Source organism: Hyla sarda, chromosome 1 (genome assembly GCF_029499605.1).
Source record: "Hyla sarda isolate aHylSar1 chromosome 1, aHylSar1.hap1, whole genome shotgun sequence".
NCBI classification, from domain to species: domain Eukaryota; kingdom Metazoa; phylum Chordata; class Amphibia; order Anura; family Hylidae; genus Hyla; species Hyla sarda.
Window position 1 is genome coordinate 500,895,647 of NC_079189.1, and position 25,584 is coordinate 500,921,230.

Sequence of the window (25,584 nt, forward strand, 5' to 3'; positions counted from 1 at the left end):
GCTTTTGATAATGTTCACTGGTCTTGGCTGGAGTTGGTACTGAACAAAATGGGGTTAACGGGTAGTTTTAGAACGTTTTTGTCGGCTTTATATAAGAATCCTGTATCTAGAATACATCTACCGGGGTATCTTTCTACCCCATTTCCATTACAGAAGGGCACAAGACAGGGATGCACCCTCTCACCCCTGCTTTTTAACTTGGCCTTGGAGCCACTGGCACAGTACTTTCTTCAGCACAGCATCTATGAAGGTATTATGGTGGGGTCGGAGGAGGTGCGAATTAGCTGCTTTGCTGATGATATACTGCTATATCTAAACGAACCAGAGACCCAGCTGCCGGCTGTTTTTAGAGCCTTGTTCACTTTTGGCTCTTTATCGGGCTACAAGGTGAATTTAGATAAAAGTCAACTGCTATTTTTAGGTTCGGGATCTCATGATCCTGCCCAGGTACCCTTGGTTCAAGTAGCTAAGAAATATATCTCTTACTTAGGTATAAAATTAGGTTGCACTCCACTCTCCCTGTATACTCTAAACTATCCCCCCTTGTTTGCGAAAATTGAGGGCGAGTTGCACAGATGGCAGAACCTGCCTCTCTCGTTTTATGGTAGGGTGCAATTAATTAAAATGATGAGCTTCCCAAAACTCCTATATCCGCTGCAGACAATTCCCGTTATTACGCCATATTGATGTTAAAAGGCTCCATGCTAGTTTTACAAGGTTTATTTGGGTAGGTAAACGCCCAAGAGTAGCCTATGACACTTTATGTCTAGCAAGAGAGAAGGGGGGATTGCAAATGCCTAATGCTCGTCTATATAACTTGTCAGCTATTTTTAGACATGTCCGGAACTGGATCTTTGATACCGCTCATTTTTCAAACACGCCCTTGGAGAGGGGTCTCTGCCCGCTGGGTTCACTGTCCACCCTGTTTCATTTACCTTATAAAGATATCCCTGGGTCATTGAGAAAGAATGTACTATTTAGTGACACATTGGCAACGTGGAAGGCGCTCCGTAAGATGTGTGGGATGCCTTGGTGTCTTTCTAGACACTTTCAGTTGTGGAGCACCCCTGCGCTTGATCACTGTACCAATAGTCCGATAGGCAACAATTGGAAATCGCTGGGTATCACTCAGTTTGCTGATTTCTTGACTGAATCTACTGGAGTGTTCATGAGCTGGGGGGAATTCCAGAGCAAATATACCCTTCCCGATTCCCATCAGTGGCTGTATAATCAATTATGCTCCTTTTTTCATGGTGTGGTGAGAGGTTATGCGATGGTAGAAAAACCTAATGATTTTGACAAATTGTTGGGGAGTACACAGTCCCACCGTTCCCTTTCGCTGATCTACGCAACCATCAGGGATATAGCGTTAAAGGGACGGGGGGCCACAGCTCTTGCCAAATGGTCCTCTAAACTTGGTGACTCTGAAATCGCCCCCTGTTTACTAGAGGGCTTATTGGCTGTCAATGGCTCTACCCCCAGTGCACAGTTAAGAGAAATTCATTGGCGTATTCTACACAAGGCTACGTATGCATTTAAATGGAGGGGCACGCCACCCCCGCCTCCGTTCCTCACACATTGTCCGACATGTCAACTACAGGGGGCAGACCTCTGGCATTGCTTATGGGAATGCCCGCAGGTGTCGAAATTGTGGTCTGACCTATCCTCTTTAATACTGACCATTTGGGATAGACATTTACCATTCTCCCCAGAACCATACCTCTTTCACTATCTACCTGTTAGAGAATCGAACCCTCCTGATAGGGGCAAAATGCCCAAGGGTGTACACTTACTTATCTTGATTGCTAAACTGTGCTTGCTTAGACACTGGCTCCAACCTACCGTGCCGACAATTACAGAAATCTTAAAGGAATATCATTCTGTATTACATAGAGAGATGTTATTGTCCATAAGATGCTCAGAGTTGCATGCAAAGGCCTTTTTTAATAAATGGAAAAGATATCTGCACTACTTACCTGATGTCGGCGAACGTCACAGGATAATGACATATTTTAAACACACTACATGGTATTCAACTGAGGCTCTCAGGGGAACTCTTGGTAATCTAGAGCTACCATCTTAATGTTATATGATCCTCTACATCCTTGGCTCTCTATGGGACCCCACTATTAGAACTCTCTGTATGCATAATGTATAGTCTGACCTCAGGTGGCAAATACCCTACATAGGTACGACACTGTACTCGGGTGGGAATGGTGCAGCCTTCCTTGGGAGATTTGAGGTTTTGTTTCACAGTTGTTACTTGTTATTTCCTATATTTTGGGGGTAATCCTTCGTATTACAAACTGGATCCAGACGATACTTTTGACCTATTATCCTGACATTGTATTGTTGTTCCAGATTCTGACTGATTTCAATGCACCTTTGTCATATATGCTTTGTACATGCTCTGGATCCGTGAATAAAATATATTAAAAAAAATAAATAAATCTTAACCCTTCCTGTACTTAGCAGCTGTATGCTCCACAGGAAGTTCTTTTCCTTTTGAATTTCCTTTCTGTCTGACCACAGTGCTCTCTGCTGACACCTCTGTCCATATCAGGAACTGTCTAGAGCAGGAGCAAATCCTCACAGCAAACCTATAATGCTCTGGACAACTCCTGACATGGACAGAGGTAACAGACAGAAAGAAAATTCTAAAGAAAACGAACTTCCTGTGGAGCATAGAAGTACTGAAAGATTTAAGATTTTTAAATAGAAGTAATTTAAAAATCTGTTTAACTTTGTGGCATCAGTTGATGTAAGGGGGAAAAAAATGTTTTCCAGTGGAGTACCCCTTTAAGGTCACAGACAATTTTCACTTTAGCATTTTTTACTTTATTTTTTTCTCCTAGTCTTTTAAGAGACACAACTTTTTGCGCCACCAATTGTACTTTGTAATGACACTTTTTATTTTACCATAAAATGTACAGCAGACCCCCCCCCCCCCCCCCAAAAAAATAAATAAATAAATAAATAAATTTGTCTGTGAATTGCCAGGAGGAAGGTAAGGGGAACTTTGCCACCATATTAACTCAGACCCCCGCAATAGTGCTGTGGGAGTCTAATAAGCAGCACAAGACAACTGGCACCTGTTTTTACTTCTTTTAGCTCGCTTGATAGACACAACGCTTCAGGACGTACAGGTAAAGGCATACAGGTATGTTCTGTGTTGTCTAGGAGTTAATTTCTCCATTGATACACTTGCATGGTGGCTCCAATTTTTTTTAGGTAAATTTGTCATTAGGGACTTAAAAGAGACTTAGCGAGAGAACGGTTGGTCATATAACATCCATAGTTATCTCTATTATCATACGCCTGAAGAACTGCAATGTCTGAACTATTATTTACTTACTATTCTAGTTAGCCAAAGAACAAATGTCAGTGTTGCAATAAAACAAGTTACTGGGTACTGTGTCATGTCATGTACTTGTTATCTGGAATAAATCCAAAAAGCTTTCTGCTTGTAAGGAAAATGGATATTGCAAATAAATTATATATTGATTCACATATACAATATGTCTACTTTATATTTCCATCATAAAGTTGACAGGTTTTTACTTTTGGAAGACATCAGAGGGCTTCAAAGTTCAGCAGCAATTTTCCAATTTTCCACAAAATTTTCAAAAATCGGAATTTTTCAGGGACCACTTCAGTTTTGAAGTGGATTTGAGGGGTCTTAGATATACCCCATAAATGACCCCATTATAAAAACTGCACCCCCCAAAGTATTAAAAATGACATTCAGAAAGTGTGTTAACCCTTTCACAGGAATAGCAGCAAAGTAAAAGGAGAATATTTAAAATTTTCATTTTTTACACTCGCATATTCTTGTAGACCCAGTTTTTTAAATTTCACAAGGGGTAAAAGGAGAAAAAGCCCCCCCAAAATTTGTAACCCAATTTCTCTCGAGTAAGGAAATACCTCATATGTGTATGTCAAGTGTTCGGCAGGCGCAGTAGAGGGCTCAGAAGGGAAGGAGCGACAATGGGATTTTGGAGAGCGAGTTTTCTGAAATTGTTTTTGGGGGGCATGTCACATTTAGGAAGCCCCTATGGTGCCAGAACAGCAGAAACCCCCCTACATGGCAAACTATTTTGGAAACTACACCCCCCAAGGAACGTAACAAGGGGTCCTCTGAGCCTTAACAGGTGTTTGAGGTATTTTCGTTAAAGTCGGATGTGTAAATGGATTTATTTTTTTCACTAAAATGCTGGTTTTAGAAAATGCCCCCCAAAATGTATAACCCCATCTCTTCTGAGTATGGAAATACCCCATGTGTGGACGTTAAGTGCTCTGCTGGCGCACTACAATGCTCAGAAGAGAAGAAGTCGCATTTGGCTTTTGGAAAGCAAATTTTGCTGAAATTGTTTTTGAAGGGCATGTCGCATTTAGGAAGCCCCTATGGTGCCAGAACAGCAAAAAATAAATAAAGACTATTTTGGAAACTACATCCCTCAAGGAACGTAACAAGGCGTACAGTGAGCCTTAACACCCCACAGGTGCTTGACAAAGTTGGACGTGAAAATGAAAAATTCGATTTTTTTCACTAAAATGCTGGTGTTACCCCAAATTTTTCATTTTCACAAGGGGTAATTGGAGAAAAAGCCTCCCAAAACTTGTAACCCCATTTCTTCTGAGTATGGAAATACCCCATTATGTGGATGTAAAGTGCTCTGCCGGCAAACTACAATGCTCAGAAGAGGAGGAGCACCATTGAGCATTTGGTGAGAGAATTTGGTTGGAATAGAAGTGGGAGGCCATGTGTGTTTACAAATCCCCCGTGGTGCCAGAACAGTGGACCCCCCCCCCCCCACATGTGACCCCATTTTGGAAACTACACCTCTCACAGAATTTAATAAAGGGGTGCAGTAAACACACATGGCCTTCAATTTCAGACACCTTCTCTAGCCAAAATCCAAATGGCGCTCCTTCTCTTCTGAGAATTGTAGTGCACCTGCAGAGCACTTTACATCCACATATGGGGTATGTTCTTACTTTTTTCCTATTCTCCCTTGTGAAAATTAAAAATGTAGGGTAACAGCATTTTAGTGATTTTTTTTTTTTTTTTCCCACATTCAACTTTAAACAAAAATGTGTCAAACACCTGTGGGGTGTTCAGGCTCACTGTACCCCTTGTTAAGTTCAGTGAGGGGTGTAGTTTCCTAAATGGGGTCCCATATGGGTATTTATTGTTTTGCATTTATGTCAGAACCGCTGTAAAATCAGCCACCCCTGTGCAAATCACCAATTTAGACCTCAAATGTACATAGTGCACTCTCACTCCTGAGCCATGTTGTGCACCCACAGAGCACTTTACGCCCACATATGGGGCATTTCCATACTCAGAAATAAAATTGTAAAGCAACTTCTCCTTTTTCCTTTTCCTTTTACCGCTTGTGAAGATTAAAAGTATGGGGCAACACCAGCATGTTAGTGTAAAATAACTTTTTTTTTTTACACTAACATGCTGGCGTAGACCCCAACTTTACCTTTTCATAAGGGGTAAAAAGGAGAAAAAGCCCCCCAAAATTTGTAACACAATTTCTCCCGAGTACGGCTCTGAAGTAAGAGAGTGCCATGCGCATTTGAGGACTAAATTGGGGATTTGAATCCGCCACAAAAATACCCTGCGGCAGTGTTTCCCAAACAGGGTGTCTCCAGCTGTTGCAAAACTCCCAGCATGCCTTGACAGTCAGTGGCTGTCCGGCAATACTGTGAGTTGCTGTTTTTCAACAGCTGGAGGCTCCGTTTTGTAAGCAGTGCCGTACAAGATTTATAAATGTTTTTATTTGGGGGGGGGGGTATGTAGTGATTTACTTTTTATTTTGTGTAGTGTTTTTAGGATACATTAACACGGGCGGAGGTTTTCAGCGGGTTTGCCGCATCTCAAACTTGCATCAGAACCAGCTGTAAACCCACCCGTGTGCCTGTACCTGTACATATGGGGGGACAAACCTCCAGCTGTTGAAAAACTACAACTCCAAGCATGCACTGACAGACCACACATGCTGGGAGTTGTTGTTTTGCAACAGCTGGAGGCACATTGTTACTTAACTCAGTGTTTCGCAACCAAACTGTGTTTCGCAACCAGTGTGCCTCCAGCTGTTGCAAAACTAGAACTCCCAGCATGTACAGTCTCTCAGTGCATGCTGGGAGTTGTATTTTTACAACAGCTGGAGGCACACTGGTTGCAAAACACTGAGTTAGGTAACAAAGTCTGTTTCACAACCAATGTGTCTCCAGCTGTTGCAAAACTGCAGCAATCAGCATGCACTGACAGCCGAAGGGCATGCTGAGAGTTGTAGTTTTGCAACAGCTGGATGCACACTGCTACAACTCCCAGCATACCTTTTGGTAGTCTGTGCATGCTGGGCGATGTAGTTATTAACAACTGGATGCACACTTTTTCATAGAAAAAAAGTGCCTCCAGCTGTTTCATAACTACAACCCCCAGCATGCACAGACTAGCAAAGGGCATGCTGGGAGTTGTAGTTGGAACTCCAGCTGTTGCAAAACTACAACTCCCAGCATGCCCTTTGGCTTTGCATGCCGAGAGTTGTTGCTAAGCAACAGCAGGAAGTGAAGAGGCCTCACCTCCTGCTGTATCCTGCCGCCGGGACGCCGCCGCCGCTGCTGCAGCCGATCCTGCTGCTCTTGTCGCTGCCACCGATCCTGAGGGGACCCCCGCCGGACCAGGGCAAGGTAGGAGGACCCCCACCGGCGCCGATCTCCGCTCCGATCGCCGTCCCCAGCAGGTCCGTGATTGATCGGCCATTCCGACCAATCAATCACGTGATCGCAAGGCGGCACCCTGCCACCTCATTCCTGCTGAGTAAGGGTGAATGGGGCTGTCTCGGACAGCCCCATTCACCTTTTTTTTTTTTTCCGGGTCACCAGAGACCCGATTGACCCGGAATAACCGCAAATCACACGTCTGAATTGATGCGCGATTTGCAGCGATCGCCGATATGGGGGGACCTCAGGACCTCCCTGGAAGATATGCCGGGATGCCTGCTGAACGATATCAGCAGGCATCGCAGTCCGGTCCCTGCCCGGCAATCACCGGAAGAACACAGGGCGTATCCATACGCCCCGAGTCCTTAAGGACTCGGAAACGGGGGCGTAAGCATACGCCCTGCGTCCTTAAGGGGTTAAGTACTAAAAGTCAGTGTTTCCCAACCAGGGGGCCTCCAGTTGTTGCAAAATTACAACTCTTAGCCTGCCCGAACCGGCAAAGGCTGCCCTGGCATGCTGGGAGTAGTAGTTTCAGAACAGCTGGAGGCACCCTGCTAGAAAAACACTGAGTTAAGGGCGCAGGGAGAAAAAAAAAATAATAATAATAATCTTCTGCTCACCTAGTCCCCGGTCCCTGCAGATTCGTCTCTGTGCGCTCCGGAGTTTCGTCTCTTCTTAGTACAGGCAGTAGGACCTTTCCCTTTTCAGCCAATCACAGGCTGCAGTGGTGTCACATGTCAAGCCAGTGATTGGCTGATGGGGAAAGGTCTTGTACTGCAGCAATACACTAGGTTTCCCGGGTCCCGCGGAAGATTTGAAATCCACCTGGGAAACCTAGTGTATTACTGCAGTACAAGAATGTGACAGAAGGGGGGAGAGGAATGTGACAGGAGGGGAGATGTGAAATAGGCGGTGGGCATAAAATTGGTAAGTAGATGTGAAATGGAGGCGATTGGACATGAAATGGGGGGGGGGGGGGGATTTCACCTTTTTTATTTTATTATATCGCATCGCATATCGAAATCGCAATATTTAGGCCCATAATCGCAATCGCACATTTTCCCCATATCGTGCAACCTTACGTACCTCTTTAGGTTGTCTAAACTAATAAAATCTTTCATTGTACACATTAAGGCCAATTTTACACAGCATAATACAGACAGTTCGGTCTCTGAATTACGGCTAACCATTTTTCTTGTATCCCACATTGGTAGCACCTCATTGATCTATGATGCTGTCAATTTGGGTCTTTAAACCCATGGTCAGATATAGATATTTACAGATAAAAACAGAAATATGCCTGTAGTACGCTCATATGAAAATGGTATACTAGTTACAGGAAGGCTAAAGTTATCCCCATCACCCAGAGCTATGCTGTATTATTATTTTTTTTATATATTATATAAGTACAATTGTTTTATATGCTACAATAGACTGCATTGGAAAAGTATTTACTTACTGATTAGGTCACTATTGTACATCATTTTTATTACGAGGTCCTTTTATTACAGTCCGCACTCATTACTATGCAGTACTGCACACACTCCAACCCTTTGTGAGCGAGATCTACATAGGAGGCAAGAGGCAGCGGTAGATCAGGAGGCATCTCCTTACTGAGAGGAATTGAGATACAGATAGAAAGCATCTGGATACATTTTATGTATGCATTAGTAAGCGGTTATACTAGATTCCTGGCACACATGAGATTACGGTCTGTATCCAAGTAAAATTCAGCTGGCATGCAGCGGCGCGGAGAACAGCATGAAACAAAGCTTAAAGTTTTAATGGATATACGCTGAAGAATATTACATGCAAGTTTCTCTTCTACTGTATCAAACAAATAGAACATGTAGCAGAAATAGAGATGGTACAGCCCAGCTACCCGTGTGTGGCCATGGAAAAACACTGGCATTCTTTATAGCTTTCTAAACATCCTATGAGAAGGGATCAAGATGTAATGTGTGTCTTATGGTTCAGTGGTCATGTTAACATTCATCAGGTAAAGCACAAAGAAAAGCTATGATGATGGACAAATCCCAGGAACCAGGTAACCACTGTGATGGCTCTTAAAAGAGACCAGTCCCTTAAATCCACCAAAAAAACATCAGCTTCTGTGCATTATTGTGCCATTTATTTTTATATTATTTAAAAATCTTTTGCTTATCAATCTGATGGCATACCCTCGCATTTTTTATGTAGATTTTTAGAATGCCATGGAATTTGCTAACTGGGGCCTATCCAAGATAATCCCGGCACAAGTAACTAAACTCAGAATCTGCATGTAAAGGCATCAAAAGGCTTTGGACTGTTCTGACAGCAGATCTGGTCCCCCGTGATCTTATTGACAATTGGACCCATATACTAGGGCTGGGTGGTATACCGTTTCATACCAAATACCGAAATTTTTGGGCAGCACGATATGAATTTCCCCCATACCGCAATACCGGTTGGGCCCCTCCCCCTTGGGAATGAATTATCAGCACAGCGCAGCGCTGTCCCCACATCGGGGAAATAATCATATGTGACCCGCCAGCGCTGTTCTGCTCCCCCCCCCCCCCCCCATTTAATTATCAGCCCAGCGGGGTACTACTCACGTGTGACCCGCAAGCACTGCCCTCCCCCATTTTGTTGGGGGCCGCCGGCCCTGAAACTCTATACTGTACGCAAGTGGACTCTAACTTGCGGACCTCCAGATGTTGCAAAACTACAACTCCCAGCATGCCCGAACAGCCGTTGGCTGTCCGGGCATGCTGGGAGTTGTAGTTTTGCAGCAGTTGGAAGTCCGCAGGTTTGAGACCACTGCTGTACGCTGTATCCCTATGCCTGGTGGGCTGCAAAAGATAAAGAAAATAAACTTAAACTTACCTACGTCGGCCTTACGCTGGGGACGGGAACGTCAGACAGCCATCAGCCTATCACCGGCCGTAGCGATGTCCCGCCCCAGCCAGTGATAGGCTGAGCCCACTGTCATGTAAGAAGCCGGACGGAGCTTCTTACATGACAGTGGGCTCAGCCTATCACTGGCCGGGGCGGGACATCGCTGCGGCCGGTGATAGGCTGACGGCTGTCCGACGTTCCAGTCCAAAGGAACAGCGTGAGGCCAAGTAGGTAAGTTAAAGTTTATTTTCTTTATCTTTTGCAGCCCGGGCATAGGGATACAGCATACAGCAGTGGTCTCAAACCTGCGGACCTCAAGCTGTTGCAAAACTACAACTCCCAGCATGCCCGGACAAATGTTGGCCACTGGCATACAGGGAGTTCCATCGCCGGCGGCCCTTAACAAAGAGGAGTAGGGCAGTGCTTGCGGGTGACATATGTGAGTAGTACCCCGCTGGGCTGATAATTAATTGGGGGGGGAGCAGAACCGCACTGGCGGGTAACATGATTTGGTGGGGGGGGGGTGAAAGAAATACCGTTATATACCGTGGAACCACCATAAGTTACAAAAATACTGTGATACACATATTTGGTCATACCGCCCAGTTCTACCATATACCCCAATGATAGGTGGTGGGGGATAAAGTAATCGTAGAGGGGGGGGGGGGGGGGTCAGAGGTCTGAACTCTGGGAACCCTACTGATCACGAGCAAAAAATAAATAAAAAAATTTCTCTCCAGAATGAATGAAGTGCACAGCCAGCAAGCACTCCATTCATTCATTACGATACCAACCATAAGCTGAGATGGGTATACCCCTTTAAAGTGTTCTAAAATAAGTTTATCATTTGTCCTACAATTCAGAAATAAGTCCCATTATAAAAAATTAGGTTCACACCCATCTGACTATTCCCTAAAACTAAAAACCCACATATCGTGGGAATGGAAGGGTGTATCTCAGCGGTTGTAACAAGTAAAATTCTCATCTAAGCATTGTCAGAGCAAACACACTGCTAAACTATCCAATAAGAGTTTTTCACGGTTCTCAAATTCCCAGGGAGTCTTTATTGCGCAAGATTTAATAAGATCACAAGAACAAATATGTAGCAGTATTACACATCCCTACTGACAAATCTGCTCCAAGCTGACTTCTCGGGCTGGTAAAGCCAAAACAATCAATTCAAGAAGGTAATGTAGTCTATAAACACAAGTTATAGGGGGTCTCCAACAAAGATTAAAAAAAAGGTGTAAACTGATGCATTGTGAAAGCAAACATTTCAAATATACAAGCATTTCTATAAATGTCCTGTTTAGTATAGACAGACATGTATATAAAATGACTCTTCTTCCATGTGCCTTCTTTGTTTTGCCCATAGCCATCAGAGGGTCTCCACTTAAACGGTCACAAATGGTCGGTTCAACTGCAATATCCTGCTCTGTGTCAGGAGTAAGAACAGTATGGGCCCATTCAGATTTCCACTCAGAAATTCCAGATAAGCCCCCTTCCACTGTTTTCAATGGGATTCTGCTGTACCATCTATACTGCTGAATTTTTCCCAGGCAGCGTGTACAGAGTCTCTCCACCCCAAACATTTCAGAATGGGTGGAAGAGCTAGCAACAACCCCTAATGCTACTGAAATATATTTTTACATACTGCATGAAATAAAGTACATTTAAGCACACCACATACACAGAAGTTCTGCCTCAACACTATTAAACAGTAATACATAGTTTGCTGAAACTTGGTTCTGGTAAGCATGGCTACACGTTCAGAGGGGGGGAGGGAGGTACCTTATATTTACCTTTGAACACCACTTTACAAATAGACCTTGAGCTAACTAACTGTGTAAATACATTGCATTACTTTGCAAGTATTGATAAAGAGTTACAGCTCTTATCTGTCTGTCTGTCTGACAGATGGGGTCCCTGGGATATCTTGATACTGTCCAGCCTGCTTGCGGCACACAATGGTAGTCATGAAACCAAAAACGTCCCAACCAGGCTGGCCAGGACCAGGTGGCCCTTTATCTCGAGAGAGGTCCAGATCTCAGAGGTGGGATATGTCCCAGATGCAAAATCTCATTAACTAGTCTGCAAGCTTAGTGCTGGAATCTCCCAGAGCATTCTGAGGTAAATTGGATTCTGTTACTAATGGGGACCACCAGAGCATCAATGCAGCAGGGAACTTGATAAGAGCCTTTAACCAGGAACAATGCACTAACCTGATGTAGGAAAAAAAATGTCACTGTACTATAGAAGCCTTCGCTGCAGATTCCATCAAAAATATCAAACAGTCTGCAGTTACAAAATGCCAACACCATGCCACAAACCTGACAGACCCCAGTATATTGAATGGAGTCTTCAGGTGACATTCGTGTCCAGCATGTAACAGATCAACTTGTATGTAGGGCTGGGCGGTATGACCAAATGTGTGTATCACTGTATTTATTTATTTTTTACCTATGGCGGTTCCACGGTATATAACGGTATTTTCTCCCCCCCCCCAAATCATGTGGCCCGCCAGCGCTGTCCTGTCCTCCCAACCCCCCCCCCCCCCTCCCAATCATGTGACCCGCGCGCGGTGATTGGCTTCCACCCCCGCCAAAATCCTGTGACCCGCCAGCACTGTTCTGCTCCCCCCAATTAATGATCAGCCCAGCGGGGTACTACTCACATATGTCAAGCACTGCCCTCCTCCTCTTTATTGGGGGGCCGACGGCGATGGAACTCACTGTACGCCAGTGGTCTCCAACCTGCGGACCTCCAGTTGTTGCAAAACTACAACTCCCAGCATGCCCGGACAGCCGTTTTGCAACAGCTGGAGACCACTGCTGTACGCTGTATACCTATGCCCGGGCTGCAAAAGATACAGAAAATAAACTTTTAACTTACCTATCTTGGGCCTGAAACGTCGGACAGCCATCAGCCTATCACCGGCCGGAGCGATGTCCCGCCCCTGCCAGTGATAGGCTGAGCCCGCTGTCATGTAAGAAGCCGGCTTCTTACATGACAGCGGGCTCAGCCTATCACTGGCAGGGACGGGACATCGCTCCGGCCGGTGATAGGCTGATGGCTGTCCGACGTTTCAGGCCCAAGATAGGTAAGTTAAAAGTTTATTTTCTGTATCTTTTGCAGCCCGGGCATAGGTATACAGCGTACAGCTGTGGTCTCCAACCTGCGGACCTGCAGCTGTTGCAAAACTATAACTCCCAGCGTTGGCTGTCCGGGCATGCTGGGAGTTGTAGTTTTGCAACATCTGGAGGTCCGCAGGTTGGAGACCACTGGCGTACAGTATAGAGCCGGTGTCGGCCCGCAACAAAGAGGAGGAGGGCAGTGCTTCACATATGTGAGTAGTACCCCACTGGGCTGATCATTAATTGGGGGGGGGAGCAGAACAGCGCTGGCGGGTCACATATGATTAGTTCCCCGATGTGGGGACAGCGCAGCGCTGGGTTGATAATTCATTCCCAAGGGGGAGGGGCCCAACCGGTATTGTGGTATGGGGGAAAATTCATATCGTGCAGCCCTAAAATTTTGGTATTCCGTATGAACCGGTATACCACCCAGCCCTACTTGTATGGCTCTCTTTTTGTTGTTGTTCTGCTCAAATGATGGAGCAAGACCATGGTAATTACTAAAGATGAGTGAACTTACAGTAAATTCGATTAGTCACGAACTTCTCGGCTCGGCGGTTGCTGACTTTTCCTGCATGAATTAGTTCAGCTTTCCGGTGCTCCGGTGGGCTGGAAAAGGTGGATACAGTCTTAGGAAAGAGTCTCCTAGGACTGTATCCACCTTTTCCAGCCCACGGGAGCACCTGAGAGCTGAACTAATTTATGCAGGAAAAGTCATCAACTGCTGAGCCGAGAAGTTTGTGACGAATCAAATTTACTGTAAGTTCACTCATCTCTAGAAATTACAACACAGGTGTGTTACAATCTGACTGACAACAGGTTTTGCAACTATTTTTTATGACAATGAGCAGAACTGTGCATGCAGCTCTGGGCTGGGAAGAAGAAGCATAGTTCAGGACTAAGCTGATAAGTGAAACAAAGAATTTACAAAATTACTTTTTTGGTGCAGATTAGCTATGCACGACTTAACATAGGGACTGTCAGGCTCTGCCAAGGGTTACGTCATTTTTTGATGGAGTCTATAATCATAATGTTGTATTATGGTATAATAAAAGATGAACAACAGTAGATGTGAAGCAATAAAACCCTCAATAAATTATCTACAAGTCATTGTTGTGTTGCCTGTAATGTTTTCCATGCAAGGTCCTGATGGCACTTGCTGCAGGGTGATAGACAGTTCCTGCTCTGCAGTCTATGCTGGTAGGACATTAAAGGGTTACTCTGCTCCCCAACGCCCTGGACATTGAGTTCCGAATGCTGTGTGCGGGCTTCTGTGGTCACGGCCCCTCATGAAATCACGGCCTGCCCCCTCAATGAAAGTCTATGGGAAGGGGGCGCAACGGCCGTCATGCCCCCTCTCATAGACTTGCATTGAGTGGACAGGACATGATGTCACATGACTGAAAATGATGCCCCGGGGACTGGAAATGATGCCCCGTATCAACGGCCGCAGAGATGTCCTGCTCCGGCCCGTGATAGGCTGAGCCCACTGTCATGTAAGGAGCTCTCGCCGGCTTCTAACATGACAGTGGGCTCAGCCTATCACCGGCCAGGGCGGGACATCGCTGCGGCCGGTGATACGCCGATGGCTCTGCGGCATCCCCGTACCCAGGAAGTTGAACGAGGTTAGCACCGCTGGATCCTGAGGCCAGTACCAGACCAACGGGGGCTCGTAGGAAGGTTTGTTAAAGTTTATTTTGTTTATTTTAGAGGCCCGGGCACAGCAATATATAAATGTCTAGCACTACAGTTGTGCTTTAACCCTTCCAGCTGCTGTATACTACAGAGGAAGTGCTTTTCTTTTTGAATATCTTTTCTGACTGGCCACAGTAAAGAACTTCCTCTGTAGTATACAGAAGCTGAAGTACTGGAAGGGTTAAGATTTTTAAATAGAAGTAATTTACAAATCTGTTTAACGTGCTGTGTACTGTGTATCATGTACAGAGTTTATGCTTAAAATACAGCTTTTGAAGAAACCTTTGAGTGCCGGGATTTCTGTTGCAGTGATCTGGATTACCCTGATCCTTGCACACCACACGCTATGGTGCCGACCACCTACCTTTACCAACAGGATTGTTAACCATTTTACATACAAAAGCTATGTCTGGCTTTAAAGAGAATATTCCACCGCAGTGAACTCAACACGTTCCTGAACTTTCCACACAAAAAGTTTGAAGGCCAATAATATGAAGGGTTACACACAGGGGCATCTATCAGATATAAGCAACTTTTTGTTTCCATTATCTGATGCATTACCAGCATGAGGACTGGGACATGACAGTAGTTCATCTTGAGGACTGCTGTGTTTTAAACCTTATATACTAGAAACCCCTCCATATACAGTGATCCCTCAACATACGATGGTAATTCGTTCCAAATGAACCATTGTTACTGGAATCCATCATATGTTGAGGGATCAGTGCAATAGTAATATAGAAAGTTATACTCAAGTGTCCCCGCCGCTCCGGACCGTCACCGCTGGCCAGGATCGTCGCTCTCCATCGCAGTCATCACTTCGCTGCGCACGCCGCTCCTATTGGATGACGGGGCGGCGTGCGTGGCAACATGATGACGATGAAGGAGATCGACAACCATGCAGCGGAGCCCGAACCGGAAGGTCTGGAACGTCGGGGGACAGGTGAGTGACACTCACCGGACCACAGAGAGCACATTAAACGGCTATTTATGCCGGATGGCCGTTTATGTGATGGCCCCGACATACAAAAGCATCGTATGTTGATTCCGCCTTCAACATGTTCAAATTATCTTATGTTGGGGCCATCGTAGGTCGGGGGGGGGGGGGGGGGGGGTCACTGTAATAGCCTATAAGACAGGAACATCTAGTCTATAGGGCTCTGACAGCCTAAACCCAAATGTCAAACAAGATGATGATCCTGCTCCATAGCATAAGGGTCCAGAGGATAGGAGATAAGATATCTGATCGCGGGGGTCCCGCTGCTGGGCCCCATGCAATCTCTCGCAGCACCTGGTGTTCTAAACAATCGCCAGGTTCCTGCAGCAGTGGTCATGACGTCACAGCTACACCCCCTCCATTCATGTCTATGGGGGGGGGGGGGGGATGTGTTGGCCAACATGCCCCCTCCCATAAATATTAATTGGGGGGCGTGGCCAGGACATCACGATCACGGCCTCCGGCTCCGAGGGTTCTGAACAAAATGTTCAGAACGCTGGAGCACCGGAGTACCCCATTAACAATTAAAAGTAAAACTTCAGTAACAAGTAAACTCATTCACAAAATGCTAGGAGTTCCAGATTCTGACCCTTCATGAAACACAATGTTCTGTTACCCCCTCCCCCTGTTATCAAAGTTCACAAAAATCCATGTTCCAGCTGCTAACAAGATACTGGATATCCCAAAGATGAACGCATGAAGTACTCTTATATGAAACCCTCCTCCTTGTATGATCTCCTGCTTATTGGGTGACAAGCTTGTACACTAAAGCCAGGAGGGAATGCCAATCATCTGCATATTAATTAATAGCAATCCTCAAATCCCCTTTCCTTACAGATAATGGCTACAACTAGCTTTGAGCTGGGAGAATTCTGCTTATCCTACCATGGAGCAGAGCACTCAAGGATAAGTACTGAGCAGCAGTGAAGACAAGGTACCTGAGCACTGACTATCAAAAGGGAACATCCATGTTACTGAATGGATAGAAATAAACATCAAGATAAGACAGGAAGCGTCAGTGACCTGGGAAAAGCCGATGTGCAACAAATGAAGAGTCACAGGTTGAGACGTTCTGAAATACACCTACCGGACAAGATTTGTCTTCTAACCTGAAGGAGGACAATTTAAGCGTTACTACAGGGGAAAGGCACTACCAGCTTGCAAGTGGATGCCGAGTATTCCCTCTGGGCTCACAGGTTAGCACTGATATTAAAGTGCAACTCTAGACAGATCTACAGCTTCTCCCTATGCAGGTCCATGGTTTGGGAGAAGCTTACACTAAATTGGGTATGGTCTACCAGGTTGTTACTTTCTTTAGGCTAGGACAGTGTTTCCCAAACAGTGTGCCTCCAGCTGTTGCAAAACAACAACTCCCAGCATGTCCGGACAGCCAACGGCTGTCCGGGCATGCTGGGAGTTGTCGTTTTGCAACAGCTGGAGGTACACTGGCTGGATAACACTGGGCTAAATAAGGTAACCGGTGCTTTTTAAAGCCAGGACTGAGACAAGTGCAGCTGCCACACACCCTGTACAGGAAAGGGTGCAAAACCTGGTCTATGCAAGGGCATCATAGGAAACAAATTAGAAAGAAAAAAAAAAAAAAGAATTTTTATTTTTAATTCTCTTCCCACCAACGTTCAATATTAATATCAACAATGGAACCACTAAGTAAAGACCATATGGGGGGTCATATGTCATCCTTAAAGGGGTACTCCACTGGAAAAAAAATTTTTATCAACTGGTGCCAGAAAGTTAAACAGATTTGTAAGTTAATAAGTTGGAGGCCGGAAGAAGGACGTTCCTACGTCCGAAACAGCCGGCGTAGCCTCTGAGCGCCCCCTACCGTCTCAGTCTATGCCGCGGTGATCCCGGACCTCGGGCCTGCAGCTGTTTACCCGCGGTGAGTGCACACTACTCTTTTTCATTGTATATATTTGTAAGTTACTTCTATTAAAAAATCTTAATCTTTCTAGTACTTAGCTGCTGTATGCTCCACAGGAAGTTTTTTTCTTGAATTTCCCTTCTGTCTGACCACAGTGCTCTCTGCTGACACCTCTGTCCATTTTAAGAACTGTCCAGAGTAGGAGCAAATCCCCATAGCAAACCTATCCTGCTCTGCACAGTTCCTGACATGGACAGGGGTGTCAGCAGAGAGCACTGTGGTCAGACAGAAAGGAAATTCAAAAAGAAAAGAACTTCCTGTGGAGCATACAGCAGCTGATAAATACTGGAAGGATTAAGATTTTTAAGTAGAAGTGATTTACAAATCTGTTTAACTTTCTTGCACCAGTTGATAAAAAAATGTTTTCCACCAGACTACTCCTTTAAGAAGATCTATTAAAAAGGAGGAAAAGAAGAAATAAAAACAACGCTAAGATGACACCCAGTCTAGAGATTTTAGCAGACAAAAGGCCACCCACTATACCGAGGATCAGCAGGGATCCCACACAGATATTATACACTGTTCTAATCCACAGCCTATCATGACTCATGGAAAGTTCATCAGATGCATTGAGGGAGATTATTGGATATATACCAGTCTTCTAGCAAAAAATAGGGAGGGGGCAAGTAAGAGAAGCCATTCTAAATATATTTGTTTAAACAACAAATTTGACAGATGTTACAAATGTTGAGCTTGACTCCTAAGCCCCAAATGAGAAGAGATTTACATGAACAAATGGCAAGTCATATTGGAACTTTTTTATTTGCAAAACTATATATCAATCTGCTCAGCTCATCCTGCTTTGTATGGGCCAATTCACACTACGGAATATCTGCCCATAGAAAACCCATGTACAGCAGACATTGTCTGAATCAATCGGTGCTAGGAAAGCTCGGACATTCTCCATTGGTGGCAATGCATTTCTGAGTGGATTCTGCCAAAAGGTGAACATGTTCATTCTTTCAGTAAAGTCCAGAAATAGGCCATGTATATCTGTGCAGAATTCCGCGGAAGAATTGTACCGGAAATTCCGCCATAATTTTATGAATTTTGATTTCAATGGGATTCTGCATTCTCATTCTGCGGCAGACATTACATGGCGGAAAATCCGCTTTCCGCAAAAAATATAAGATCGGTCTTACATTTTGCGGGATTCTACGGTGGAATCCCATTGAAGCGAATGGGGCTTGAATTTTGAGAAAATTCTGTGTTCTGAAAACACAGAAATTTTGATGGAATTCCGCAATTGTGTTCAGCAAGCTTTGCTGCATATAATTTTTTGCTGAATTTCTGCCGTGCGAACATAGCCTTAGAATTTCTGCTGTGGAAATTCTGCAGTGTGCATCTTGTAGCAGAACTGCATTAATTACAATGGGAGACTGCTGTCGCGGAAATTCCACAGTGTGAATCAGCCCTTGAAAGGGTACTCTGGTAATCAACTGGTGCCGGCAGAAAGTTAAACAGATTTGTAAATTACTTCTATTTAAAAATCTTAATCCTTCCAGTACTTAGCTGCTGTATGCTCCACAGTGCTCTCTGCTGAAACCTCTCTCCATGTCAGGAACTGTTCAGTTCCTGGACAGTTCCTGCTCTGGACAGAGGTGTTAGCAGAGAACAACTAAACTTCCTCTGTAGCATACATAAGCTGATAAGTACTGGAAGGATTAATATTTTCAAATAGAAGTAATTTACAAATCTTTATCTTTCTGGCACCAGTTGATTTAAAAAAAATAAAAACTTTCCACCGGAGTACCCCTTTAAATCCTGCCTGCATATTGAACTGCATTTTTTACTGTAACAGGTTCCTTTTACGTCTGTACGTGGCACACGCTACACAAGCCACTATTAGGAAATCTCTCCAATTGACAACGTGTGCGGACAAGAGGAGATCAAGTTGTGGGTGCGTTCACACGGCCGTCTGTCCCCGTTTTGGTTCCGTTCTTGCAAGCTGTAAACTGTTTTTAAAGGTTTTTTTTTTCCTTAAACCCATTCATGACAATGGGATTTTTTTACAATCCGTTTACATCTGTTTGTACCCGTCTGCACTCATTTCCGTTTTTTTGACGGCAGAAAAACGGCACATGCTGAATTTTTTCTTCCGTCAAAAAAAAAAAACTAAAGAAAAACACGGATAGCGTAAATTTAACATTGAAGTCTACGGAAAACGGATGAGCCTTTAATGTCATCCGTTTGCAACCGTTTTTCATCATTTTTTTTTTTGTTTATTAACTGAACAATAACGGATCAGTTATTGTCAAGTCTTTTTTTTTTTATGGGAGAAGAACGGGACGGGTCTAGACAGCCGTGTGAATGCAGCCTTAATACGATATCTGTATACTCCAGCAGGAAATCTAGTAGAAAAAAAAAAACACTAAGCAGCAGGAAAAGTAAATGTAAACAAAAACTTGGGATCAATCAATAAGAAAACAAACAAATAAATACAAACACCAGAAATGTCAAACATTCTAACCAGCTGTAGGTGTTTACAACACGAGGTGTATATAAAGAAAGAAAAAAAAAAAAAAAAAGAAAAAAAAAAAAAAAAAAACACACTTGTCCCCAAATAGTCTTCAAGGTAAAGTACGGTATAAATCAATGTTCCTTAACCTGTAACTGTTGCAAGACTATGACTCCCATTGGTTGTAGATGTGCAACAGATGAAGAGCCACAGGTTGAGACGTTCTGGAATACACCTACCGAACAAGATTTGTCTTCTAACCTGAAGGAGGACAATTTAAGGGTTACTACAGGGGAAAGGCACAACCAGCTTGCAAGTGGATGCCAAGTATTCCCTCTGGGCTCACAGGTTAGCACTGATATTAAAGTGCAACTCTAGACAGATCTACAGCTTCTCCTAATGCAGGTCCATGGGTTGGGAGCAGCTTACGCTAGATTGGGTATAGTCTACAAGGATGTCACTTTCTTTAGGCTAGGGAAGCGTTTCTCAACCAGTGTGCCTCCAGCTGTTGCAAAACGACAACTCTCAGCATGCCCGGACAGCCAACGGCTGTCCGGGCATGCTGGGAGTTGTCGTTTTGCAACAGCTGGAGGCACACTGGTTGAGAAACACTGGGCTAAGGTAACTGGTGCATTTTAGAGCCAGGGCTGAGACTAGTGCAGCTGCCACACACCCTGTACAGGAAAGGGTGCAAAACCTGGTCTATTCAAGGGCATCATAGGAAACTAATTCAGAATAAAAAAAAAAAAAAAAAATTTAAATTACTTTTTTTTAAAGATAAATATTTATTTTTAATTCTCTTCCCACCAACATTCAATACTAATATTAATATCAACCATGGAAAAACTAAGTAAAGAACATATGGGGGTCATATGCCAACCTTAAAGGGGTCTCCTATGAAGAAAAGAGAAACAACATCCTAGGGGGTCTGACTGCTAAGATGACCCCAGACTAATGCCCGGGCATGCTGGGAGTTGTAGTTTCACAGCATCTGGAGGGCCACTGTCCATGGTACTCCTATAGTGCTCAGCAGAGGCTAGGACCTCAGCACTGACGCTCAGTGTGAACAGGCACCTGGCCCCTGCTGACATCTCAATGACAGGTCCCAGCACCCAGTTACAACCCATGGGGCAGGTCTCACCTTAGGGAAGGCTCCCTGTCTCTGGAGGCTCTTAGGTTGGTCCAGCTGCCCCCGGTCCAGCATGAGATATAAGGAGAAGATGACTACACAGAAGACCGCGCTGCCCAGCACCGTGATCTGCCGGCTCAGCTTCATGTTCCCCGGCGGCGGCAGCACACAGCTCCTCCAGTACAGGTGTCCAGATCACAGCCAGTCACACCTGCCCCGGGCTGCAGGGTCACATGCTCCAGCTCCACAGGTCACACAGCGACAGCTCCAACTTTCCCCCCCATGTGGGCTGCACCGTCCAGGGAGTTCTTCCTGCTGCACTAAGTAGAGGGAAGAGACCCGGGGCACGGCTGCCCCCCTCCCCAAACCACACAGCTCCGGGACTTCCGCAGACTGGGGGGAATCCCACACACACACAACCGCTGCCGGCCGCACCAATCCCGCCACGACAAGTCCCGCTGCCCCCGTCCTAGCTCCCGGCCACCGCTCCACAACTCCGTCCAGCGGTTCCAAAATGCAACCACCGAGAGGCGTGGCTTCCGAGAAGGGGCGGGGCTACCACGTGCTAACCGCGCGTCATACTGTTACAGCCCAGCAGAGGGAGTGTGCTGACGTCAGAGGGCTGACAGGACAGACACGCCCCCCGAGGGCTGAGGACGGACATTGGGGCGCTGCGTAGCCTTCCTCATAGTCATTACCCGCGAGTGCTGAACCCGTACATAGCAAATATAGCACAGTACACGTAGTGCACGATGAACAGACCGTACACTACATGTACTGTGCTATATAGAGAAACCTCGACACACTAACTGTATACACTTACTGTACCTGTATATACACTTATATCTGCATATACACTCATACCTGTATATATATATATATATATATATATATATATATATATAAATATATATATATATATACTCATACCTGTATATACACTTATATCTGCATATACACTCATACCTGTATATACACATACCTGTATATATTACTATACCTGTATGTATGTATATATATATATATATATATATATATATATATATATACTCATACCTGCATATACACATACCTGTATATATATATATATATATATATATATATATATATAAATATATATATATATATATATATATACTCATACCTGTATATACACTTATATCTGCATATACACTCATACCTGTATATATTACCATACCTGTATATATTACTATACCTGTATGTATATATATATATATATATATATATATATATACTCATACCTGCATATACACTTATATCTGCATGTACACTCATACCTGTATATATTACCATACCTGTATATATATATACTCATACCTGCATATACACTTATATCTGCATATACACTCATACCTGTATATATTACCATACCTGTATATATATATATACTCATACCTGTATATACACATATCTGTATACACACATACCTGTATATATTACTATACCTATATATATATATATATATATATATATATATATATACTCATACTTGTATATACACTTATATCTGCATATACACTCATACCTCTATGTATACTCATACCTGTATATACACATATCTGAATACACACATACCTGTATATATTACCATACCTGTATATATACACTCATACCTGTATATACACATATCTGTATACACACTCATACCTGTATTTATTACTATACCTGTATATATATACTCATACCTGTATATACACTTATATCTGCATATACACTCATACCTGTATATATTACCATACCTGTATATATATACTCATACCTGTATACACACATACCTGTATATATTACTATACCTGTATATAAACATACCTGTATATATTACTATACCTGTATATAAACATACCTGTACATATTACTATACCTGTATATAAACATACCTGTATATATTACTATACCTATATATATATATATATATATATATATATATATATATACTCATACTTGTATATACACTTATATCTGCATATACACTCATACCTGTATGTATACTCATACCTGTATATACACATATCTGCATACACACATACCTGTATATATTACCATACCTGTATATATACACTCATACCTGTATATACACATATCTGTATACACACTCATACCTGTATATATTACTATACCTGTATATATATACTCATACCTGTATATACACATATCTGTATACACACTCATACCTGTATAAATTACTATACCTGTATATATATACTCATACCTGTATATACACTTATATCTGCATATACACTCATACCTGTATATATTACTTTACCTGTATATATATACTCATACCTGTATATACACATATCTGCGTACAGACTCATACCTGTATATATTACTATACCTGTATATATACTCATCCCTGCATATACACTTATATCTGCATATACACTCATACCTATATATATTACTATACCTGTATATATACTCATACCTGTATATACACTTATATCTGCATATACACTCATACCTGTATATATTACTATACCTGTATATATATATATATATATATATACTCATACCTGTATATACACATATCTGCGTACAGACTCATACCTCTATATATTACTATACCTGTATATATACTCATCCCTGCATATACACTTATATCTGCATACACACTCATACCTATATATATTACTATACCTGTATATATACTCATACCTGTATATCCACTTATATCTGCATACACACTCATACCTATATATATTACTATACCTGTATATATTACCATACCTGTATATATTACCATACCTGTATATATACACTCATACCTGTATATATTACTATACCTGTATATATACTCATACCTGTATATGCACTTATATCTGCATATACACTCATACCTGTATATATTACTATACCTGTATATACACTCATACCTGTATATCCACTTATATCTGCATATTCACTCATACCTGTATATATTACTATACCTGTATATATACTCATACCTGTATATGCACTTATATCTGCATACACACTTACTAAACCTGTATATACTTTTATATCTGCATATACACTTACTATACCTATATATATTACTATACCTGTATACATATTTATACCTGTATATGCACATATATCTGCATATACACTCATACCTGTATATATTACTATACCTGTATATGCACTCATACCTGTATATATATATATATATATATATATATATATATATATATATATATATATATATATATAACTCAACATGTGTGTGTATGTATGTATATATGTATGTATGTATGTATGGTCCACAAAAACTTTCAAACGCCTAAAGATATTAACATGAAACTTGGCACACATGTTACTTATATGTCAACAACAAACATAGGATATGTAATTTAACCCTTACTCACCCCCATTTGCCAGGGGTGGGGCTTATGTTAAAGTCCCTTGCAAGTCAATGGGAAATATATGTTACTGCATAACTTCCAAACGGCTGGAGATATTTCGATAATATTTGGTCACATGTTACTTATATGTCCACTTAAAATATAGGATGGTAAATTTAACCCTTAACTACCCCCATTTGTGAGGGTCAGGATTTTTTTTAAAGTCCCATGCAAATCAATGGGAAATGTATGTTCCCATCTAATTTCCGTTAGGCATGAGCTATTTCATTACCTGGTACACATATTACGAGTCAGGATATGAGGACGGGATGGGAGGTCGGGATAGGAGGTCGGGATAGGAGGTCGGGATAGGAGGTCGGGATAGGAGGTCGGGATAGGTGGACAAGATAGGAGGACTGGATATGAGGACGGGATAGGAGGTCGAGATAGGAGGACGGGATAGGAGGTCGAGATAGGAGGTCGAGATATGAGGTCGAGATATGAGGTCGGGAAAGGAGGTCGGGATAGGAGGATGGGATAGGAGGTCTGGATAGGAGGTCAGAATAGGAGGTCGAGATAGGAGGATGGGATAGGAGGTCAAGATGGGAGGTTCAGATATGAGGTCGGGAAAGGAGGTCGGGATAGGAGGTCGGGATAGGAGGACGGGATAGAAGGTCAAGATAGGAGGTCAAGATAGGAGGTCAGGATAGGATGTCAGGATAGGAGGTCGGGATAGGAGGACAAGATAGGAGGACGGGATATGATGACGGGATAGGAGGTCTGGATAGGAAGTTGGGATGGGAGGTCGAGATAGGAGGACGGGATAGGAGGTCAAGATATGAGGTCGAGATATGAGGACGGGAAAGGAGGTCGGGATAGGAGGATGGGATAGGAGGTCTGGATAGGAGGTCTGGATAGGAGGTCGAGATAGGAGGATGGGATAGGAGGTCGAGATAGGAGGTCAAGATAGGAGGACGGGATAGGAGGTCGGAATAGGAGGTTGGGATAGGAGGTCAGGATAGGAGGTCGGGATAGGAGCTCGAGATTGGAGGACGGGATAGGAGGTCGGGATAGGAGGACGGGATAGGAGGTCGAAGACGGGATAGCAGGACGGGATAGGAGGACGGGATAGGAGGACAGGATAGGAGGACAGGATAGGAGGACAGGATAGGAGGACAGGATAGGAGGTCAGGACAGGAGATCGAGATAGGAGGTCAGGATAGGAGGTCAGGATGTGGGGTCGGGATATGACAACAATATATGAGGACTG

At 43.5% G+C, this 25,584-nt stretch overlaps 1 protein-coding gene across 2 annotated transcripts in view; it reads right to left on the minus strand.

Moving 5' to 3' along the window:
* MAN2A1 (mannosidase alpha class 2A member 1) overlaps nt 1-21,524 on the minus strand; it is a 163,620-nt gene extending 142,096 nt beyond the window's left edge. Inside the window, exon 1 of one of the 2 annotated variants that reach the window (XM_056537485.1) lies at nt 19,991-20,035. In XM_056537485.1, the coding sequence (XP_056393460.1) occupies nt 19,991-20,020 (30 nt within the window). In that variant the 5' untranslated portion in view covers nt 20,021-20,035. Of the gene's footprint in view, nt 1-19,990; nt 20,036-20,982 lie in introns of those variants that run through there. The other variant, XM_056537484.1, reaches the window with a different exon arrangement.
* Between the last annotated feature and the right edge of the window lie 4,060 nt (nt 21,525-25,584).